This window comes from Camelus bactrianus, chromosome X (genome assembly GCF_048773025.1).
Source record: "Camelus bactrianus isolate YW-2024 breed Bactrian camel chromosome X, ASM4877302v1, whole genome shotgun sequence".
Classification (NCBI taxonomy): domain Eukaryota; kingdom Metazoa; phylum Chordata; class Mammalia; order Artiodactyla; family Camelidae; genus Camelus; species Camelus bactrianus.
Window position 1 is genome coordinate 41281045 of NC_133575.1, and position 7969 is coordinate 41289013.

General features: G+C 57.2%; 1 protein-coding gene across 1 annotated transcript; it reads right to left on the reverse strand.

Annotated features, from left to right (window-relative positions):
• Window positions 1-1900: 1900 nt before the first annotated feature.
• On the reverse strand, window positions 1901-5794 carry LOC105080140 (uncharacterized protein CXorf49 homolog). Its single transcript, XM_074359311.1, has 6 exons — window positions 4322-5794; window positions 3550-3706; window positions 2952-3028; window positions 2645-2690; window positions 2212-2253; window positions 1901-2107 (listed from the first exon to the last, which is right to left on the reverse strand). Exons 1-5 carry the CDS (start codon window positions 5543-5545, stop codon window positions 2213-2215), a joined length of 1545 nt encoding a protein of 514 aa, XP_074215412.1. The 5' UTR covers window positions 5546-5794; the 3' UTR covers window positions 1901-2107; window position 2212.
• Window positions 5795-7969: the final 2175 nt, after the last annotated feature.

The window sequence follows — 7969 nt, forward strand, 5'->3', positions numbered from 1 at the left end:
GATTAAGTCCCCCAAACGTTCTTTGCCAGCCCTCAAGCCTGTGACTGTCCCATCCCACATGTGATAGTCTGTCTACCTGAGCTCATGCCACGTGGGTGGGAAGGGAGCCAGGGTGAGAATATGGGGGAGGGTGGAACCAGGGGCACCCCATTGTCCAGGTGCAGTCACCTCTTACTTCCCATCCTCACTGTGCCCATCCTGCCTGTTTCCCGGGTTCCTCATGTTCGGCGTCTCCTACGTGGGTCCCCCTGCTTCTAAGATGAGCAGAGTCCCAGCTACTCTGAGGAGCCATCCTTCCCATTCTCAATCCATCCAGACGCACAGTGGTTGTCAGATGTTTTCGAATCACACAGTAGGACCCAGAGCCTCCTCCAGCCACTCCAACATTTTGAGCGTCCTGACACCTCGTTGTAGGCTTTCATGCCTTGTGAAACATCCCTCTCCTACGTTTTGGGAATTTAACAACACTCCTGGAATAAAGGAGATGTGAAACTTGCTTTTGCTCATTCAATGCTTTAGAGATTCTTGACCACAGTCTGTACTCCCTTTCCTCCCTGAGTCACATCTTTCTCCCTCAAGGGAGATTGTCCCTGATGAAATTTATTCACAAACACAGACACAGACAACTTTAATGCCCTATCTACAATCATACCCCCGCTTTTGTTTATTAAACCCCTGATTTCTCAGGAAGGGTGACCAGCAGAACCTGGCTATACCTCACTCAATACAAATATGCGCCTCTGAGTCTCAGGCTGGCACAGCACTGGGTCTTGGCTGAGGGAAGGAAGTGATTCCCAACCTCCAGTGAGGGGGAAATCTAACATGCAGTTTAGACTCAATCATCTGTGCCCTAAAAAGATAGTCTGGGAGATTGAGCTGGGACACGGAAACATCATTTCCATGAAAATCTTTGTCATGGGGCTGGTCAACACTCCTTGACTGGGACCAGGAAAGAACACTGAGACCTACCAACCCCACTTGACATAGAATTGAATGGTCACTTTCCACCCAAGGGTAAGGAGGCAACCAGGCTGGAGGAGGGCGGTCAGCTGGCCGGGCAGGGAGGATGTGAAAGCTCCAAGGGCTGGACCATCCACGTCTAGCTGCTGGCGGGCAGTCTCCCCCAGGTTGGCACCAAACAGACGCCTTTCCCCTAACTCCAGCCAGAGACGACCCTGTGCTTTTCTCCCGTGTTCCCTGTACCTTCCCTCTTGCTCTGAAATCCACCGGGCCGTGACTTCTGCCTCCATCCCTCTACTGAACCCGCGGAGACAGACATGACAAGACTGGTAACCCAGGATCAGTAGTGAGAGCTAAGGAGGACAGGAGGACGACTCGCAGGTTCCTGGGTGAGATGTCCCTGTGCATGGTGGCACCAGGGGGAGGTAGGGACCTCACAGGCAGGATGGGGTCTCAGGAGAGGGAAGATGAGCTCAACTGTGCCTGTTTAACACCTGCTGAAGTGCACGTGCAGGAAGGCCACCGACGGCAAGCCAGGGGAGGGATCGAGGGTGCTCTGACAGCAAAGCAGGGTGGATGGAGGGGGGAAGCAGGATGGTGATCCCACTGAGGGAAAGGGGCATGGGAGCTCTGGAAGGGGTCATGGGTTCCTGGTGATGGGGAGGGGGAACGGCAGCGATGAATGGGAACCGCCGGACCCCAAAGGAGGAGGGGTTTGGAGGGAACTGGAAGACGGCCTCCAGGGGAAGGGGAGGACATGCCAGTGCGGACAGGCAGAGCCCACACCAAACCCAGAGCCAGGCACTCTGCAGGCCTGACTGCAGGGATGGGAGCAGAGGCTCCCCGGACTCCCCACAGGGAGAAGGCCCACCACAGGATGCCAGAGGGACTGTTCTGGAAAAGGCTCTGACACCGAACAGCTCCTGCCCCGCTCCTGCCCACTCCCCTGCCTCCCCAGAGAGAGGACAGACCACAGACCGTGAGAGGTACTTTAATTGGAAACTGCTGTGAAACGGGTGGGGCGGGAGCAAACGAGAGAGAGGAGGAGGCCCTGGCTGAGGTAGAGCAGGAGGGAACGAGCTTGGCCACAGCTCCCGGGCCCCAGAGGTATCAGCGGCTCCTCTTGCATGAAGATGCTGGGCTCAACCTGTGAGACAGCACAGTCAGGGAAGAGCCTCAAGCCAGGGCCAGCCCTCGGCCCTGCTCAACAGCCAGGACTGTGGCGAGGGGTATGGTGTGTGTAACACTCACTTCACAGGATCTGGAACTTGTAAGCCAGGTTCTCCATGGCCGCTGAAACGGGGAGAGGCATAAGCTGGCACTCCAGACATAGGGATATAGAAGCCCAAGCCCTGTCCCCATGGCGAACCGCCCAGCCCTGCAACCTGAAACCCCCTCCTGCCCAGATGCAAAGAGCCCTGGGCCTGATTCACTCCACCACCACCTGAACTAAATGTGGAAATGTTTCCTAAAGGGAACCAAAGTGTGCAAGCAGCTCTCAGGCTCTGGGCCATGTCAGGACCATTCAGAACATGCAGCAGGCTCCAGGGCCAGGCCTGCTAGGTCTCCTCCCCGCAGGCATGCTCGTCCCTGAGGGGCTGCCTGCACCTGCAGCCCACCCCACCCCAAGCGCCCACCCGGGTTCTGCACTAACACACCGCTCTCTGCCCCTGGTTCCTCATACCGAGTTGCTCCTTGAGGCTGTCTATTTCTCTCTGCAGCACGGGACACTAGGTCAGGAGACACCGGAAAGAGAAATGATTAGTATATTCTGGCCTCCTCTCTCCTTCACCTTCCCCTCTCCTCCCGACTCTACATCCCAAAGCCCCGCGGCTAGACTGGCTCAGGCTCCCCAGGGGAAAGGACGTGGGCTCCCTTCGTAGGCTGTGGGTTGGGGGCAGGGAAGCAGGCCGCACAGAAGTCAGTTTAACCTAAACACAGATCCTCCCATGTAGTTTGGGCCTGTTTCCAAGAACCAGAGGAAGCATTACCCGAGGACAGCCCTGCGCTCCTGGTGCCTGCTGCTGCCTTTCTGGTCTTGGGGGCTGGTCGAGTGGTTCCTGGTCACCTACAGGGAAAGGACACACAATCCAGCTTCTCAGGCTCCCAGTGAGGTGGACAGGGCCTAGCAGGGTCTAACCGGAGGTGAGGCAGCACCACCCCCTACTGGTAACAAGCCAGTCCTGCTCCCCCCAGCGGCTCCAACCTTCTGTCTAAGCCTGCCTCCTCTCTTCCCCAGGGGCAGCCATTCCCCAACTGTGGTCCCCAGAGACTGTGGCTCTGGGTTCGACCCCCTCAGAAGCTGCAGCCACATCCAGCAGCTGGGGGAACAAAGTGGGTGAACAGGACTTAACAGCGTAGGCTGTTCCTCCGCAAGTCTATGTCCACAGTTGCAGTTTGGGGCACTGCCACCATCACCCCTGCCCCAGAAACCCCACACAGAGGATGATGTGGCCCGAGACAACCATTGACCTCACCCCATCTCCTGGGGGAGAAGTTGCCTGGGAGCAAGGCTGAGCCCCCAGCAGAGACAGCAAGAGGTTTCTCTCCTCGTCCCCTCACCCCTCCTATCAAACCCAGGAGACTCACCTGGGGGTGCAGGCCCTCTGGGCATGTCGTCTCCCTGGTTCCGGGCCAGGGGCTCTAAGCGTCCTGAATCCTGGGAGGCTCTGGTATTGAGGTTACCACTGCTGGATTCCCCACGATGTCCGCACGAAAAAGATCGCACTCGCCTGTGTGTTGGAAGCTGAAACAAAATTTCTTACCAATTTGGATTCAGGATGTGTGTGTGTGTTTACTTGGTTGCATGTGTATCTATGTTTGTGTGTGGGTGAGAGAGAACCTGTTTCGAGGCTGGGGTAAGGCAGGGGACTGGAGTGGAATGTGACAGGCTGGTCTCATCAGCACTTTCTCCCTCAGTCAGCCCCAGGCCAGCAGACAGAGTTGAGCCAGGGACAACAGTGGGGTACTAAGAAAGCTCAGGCCCCCTGCAAGGAACAGCTAGGAAATAGGAATCAGGAAGCTGATGACTCTAATCACTGAAGTTTTGTTCCCCAAACTTCTAAGGGGTCCCCTGATCCAATTTCAGCTACCAGTTCACCCTTCCATCCCAGCCTCTGTCTGGGAGAGGAGGCCGGATACCAGCCATGGGGGGGGGGGAAGTGACCCCCACACCCCAAGGGAAACCTTAGTGTTTGTCCCTAGTAGAACAACCCCGATCTGGCATCCTAATGACCCAGTGACCCAGGGGAGCCCAATGACCACCCCTGAGGGATGGACAGAAGGAGCACAGGTAAAGAACTTTGCGGTGGGGGGCGGTGGGAGGGGGAAGGGGGAGAGAGGAGGAGCATGGCCTACTCACTTGGCCCTTTGCGACTGGGTCTCTATTTGGGTCCTTGTCTTCTCCTGCCACCGCAGGTTCGGACACCCTTGCCCTCCTGGCCACGGATTTCTTGCCAGTGCCGCTGTGCTTGGACTGTTTGGTTCCCGAAGGGACCGAGGAATACCTCTTGGACCTCCCAAGCAGCGGAATACCAGAGATTGGGGGGAAGGTGGCCGGTTCCAGGGGAGCTGCCGAGACTCGCTGCCCCCAGGGAGGGAATATTCTCCCCAGGGCCAGGTTGGAGATCCCCTGGGGGGATTTCTTCTCCGGGACCCCCCTCCTGCTAAGAGTGGCCTGGGGCAGGCTGCTCCCAGCAGCAGCACCTCCGAGATAGGGCCTGCTTCCCACCTTCCCCCTGAGCACGCTTTGCATTTTCTTAGGGGAAGACATTTCCAGCTCCCCAGCGTCCTGCCTTTCCACAACCGAGGTGAGTCCCTGGGGAGCGGAGGGCAGGAAATTCTCCCTGACTTGGAAAGCCGAGTGTCTGGCTGTGTCCCCCGGATCCTTAGAGCTGCGGGGCTTGACCTGGCCTCCTTCTTTGAGGCAAATGCTCACTCTAATCGGCTGGAGCTCACTGAACTCATCTGACGACTCGGTGTCTGAAGGCAGCCCCACCAGGCCTTTCATGACGGACTGCGGCCGATCGGCAGCCGCCTTCATCCTGCTCTTCGTGCCTCTCTTAGGCGTCCCCCAGGTCCGGCCCCCCTCAGCCCCATCAGGCGGGAGAGGGCCGGCCACAGCCGGCTGCGCTTCTCCACAGCTCTGGGCGGCCGCGCCTCGACCGCCGGGAGCCGCCTTGGGCCCGGCCCACAGGCGGGACTCTCTGGCGGCTGAGCTCACCCGGGACGGGTATCTGCGGACGCCCAGCACGTCCCGGTCGGTCAGCTGCTGCAGGATGGCGGCCGCAGACTCGTCGGCCAGGTCCCGGGCGTCCCCCTTGTCGTCCGCTGAGGAGCCGGGTCGGCCTTCGCGGCCCCAGAGCACCGGCCCTCCTGCTTCCAGCACCACCCGCTCGGACTCGAAGCCCTTGGGGGCCGCGAAGCCGCCCCTGCCCTCGCCCTGGCCGATCCGCGGCGCCCTGGGGTTGGGGCCGGGGGCGGGTCGCCCCCGGGCTCTGCGGCCGGCCTGGCGGACGCCGTCCCGCTCGCCGCCCTCTGGGCCGAAACCCGCTTCCGAAACAGACACCTTATCCGGGGAGCTCATGTCGCGACCGGGGCGGCCTCGCTTCAGGGGCGTCAACTGATCGCCCGGGTCCCGGTCGCGCTCACAACCGTGGTCACGGAGGCTGAGGCAGGTGGCCTTCTGAGGCGGCGTCAGGCACCACTGGCGCCACACGAGATCACCTCACACGACGCGCGGCTGTCGCTGCGAGGTTAACGACCGCGCTGGGGCCTCCTTATTGGTCCGGCCTCCGCCAACCAGCGCGCGCCTTGTTGGCCCGCCCCTCGAGGCCCAACCAATGGGGTCAGGGCCTCTGGTTCGCCGCCAAGTCCCAAGGTGGTCGGGCAGTTGGCGAGTTGGCAGCAGAGCTGGTGATGTTTAGAATGCGGCTGTCAGGCCTCTTGTCGCACCTCTTCCTATCCTGGCTCCCCTTTCCGATAAGAGTCACAGCTCCGAGCCACTGTGTCCCCTGTACAAAAGGGATTGGAGGCGAGGGGGCTTCTCTCGGGGGTGGTGAGGAGAAACCACAGGATGGAGTCTCTGGGTGCCTAGTGAGGGCAGAAAGCCCTTAGCAGCCTCCCATCTAGCCCAAGCCTTACACCCAAGAGGAGAATGGGCACAGTGATCAGGGGTCCACATACTATTTTCCTAAAGGGTCGGAGAGCCAAGGGTTCGTATTTACGGGTTGTAAGGTCTCTTTCTGGCTCCTCTATTAGATAGACCATGAAATCGGCCTGTGCGCTCAGCAGATGTTATTGGCAGGCAGTTTTGGTGGACAGGCTGGGGGTTGCCCAGCTCCCTCAGCCCCTCCCACACTCCGAGGCAATTCAGAGGAGAAGGAATCGCAAGGTTCTGTGCACACCTCGAAAGAAGCTTGCCATCTCCTACCTGGGAAATGTGAACTAAAAGCATGAATCGGTTTTCACACACCACATTTGCAACCTTCAAAGAGTTTAAGCATTCCGAGAATGGGACAGGTTAGGAGAAAGCTGGTGCTTTCTCGTGCCCACAGTTCGATGCTGTTACTGGGAGAGGGCGGGGCGACACAGAAGAGTCTTGGAGTGGATCATTTGAGTCCGTGAGAAGCACAGACTATGCGTCTGGCACTCTTCTAAGCGCTGTACATGAATAGTTATGCATCTTTACGACAGTCCTTGCACTGAAGTACCCACTATTATTGCTCACTTACAGGTGAGGGAAAGGTGCTGAGAGGTTCAGCCACTGGCCCAAAGTCATTCAGTTTGTCGGGGTCAGTGTCAGGTTGGAAACCAGGCAGTCTGGCTCCGAATTCCTTGCTTTAAGCAAAAAAATCTTAAAACTGAAAAAAAGGAAAAACAAAAAAGAAAACAACACCACCTTTTCCCTCTATGTCCTGGCAATTCGCTGCCAGGTACATTAAGGAGACACCGCCGTTCTTGAAGTGTACCAGGGCATATGCATAAGGATGTCGGTGACGGGAAAATCTAGGAACACCCTAAATGGATGAACGCACCGTGGCACATGCATCCAGTAGACTAAACTGTGGCAGTGCAAAGGAGAATGCATCAGGCCGTGTTCACAGATTTCAAAAACATCCTCCTGACTGCATACTGCAAATTGCAGAGTGATGGAGTTTGATAGATTATACACACACAAGTCAATCTTAGCTAATATTTGAGAATTCATATAGGTGTATGTATAGGTATATTTTCAAGGTCTAGAAAGAGCACAACAAATAGCTGTTGGTGGTGGTGGCAGTGGATGTGGATCACCAGGTGTCTGTCAAACTTTCCTGTAACTGCTGTTTCCCAGATTCCCTGAGAGGAGCAGTACTGATATCTTTGGTTTCTAGAAGGCCTTGGAGTGTTAGAATTTCCCTTGTTTGCACCCACCCCCTACTCCAACAGCCCTCCATCCCTTCCATCCCTTCCTTCCTCTCTTTCCCATTCATACTCCTCTGTCTTCAGTCACCTCTCCCTCCTACATCCTGCTCTGGCAGACCTCCTGGAGAGGCCTGGGGTGTCTGAACCACTCTTGCCTGCAGAACTCAAAGGACTGATTTCTCTGGGTCTGCACCTGGGCTCTGACTGTGCTGGGGAAGGATACAGAGCAGGGGAGATTGGGTGCACTGTCAATCTGCAATCCTCCTCCTCATGCGTGCCCCCCATCATCCCTGCCTGTGTGTGGTTGCTGATGTCTCCCACTTCTCCCAGGGACATTTAAAGACATGCTAAAATGGATAAGGAAGGATATAGCGAAATACCCTGCACCTATCACCATTATAGCAAATGTTACCAGTAGATCCAGTGGCATCCCTCCCACCATTTCCATTCCCTCCCTCCTTCCACCCCTTCCTTCCACCCTCATAGAGAGAATCCTAGAACTTCTTCCCACCATCTACACTCTCTTCATCCGGGCATCTCTCCTACTCCTCTTCCCTTGCACCCCATAGGTCTCCCATGGTGTCACTAATCTCTGCTAACTGCC

Coding starts and splice junctions, on each gene's coding strand:
- LOC105080140 (XM_074359311.1), bottom strand. CDS start 5,545: ATGAGCTCCCCGGATAAGGTGTCTGTTTCGGAAGCGGGTTTCGGCCCA. Junction 3,707..4,321: donor ACCCAGTCGCAAAGGGCCAA/GTGAGTAGGCCA, acceptor ATTTTGTTTCAG/CTTCCAACACACAGGCGAGT. Junction 2,254..2,644: donor CAGCCTCAAGGAGCAACTCG/GTATGAGGAACC, acceptor TCCCCGTTTCAG/CGGCCATGGAGAACCTGGCT.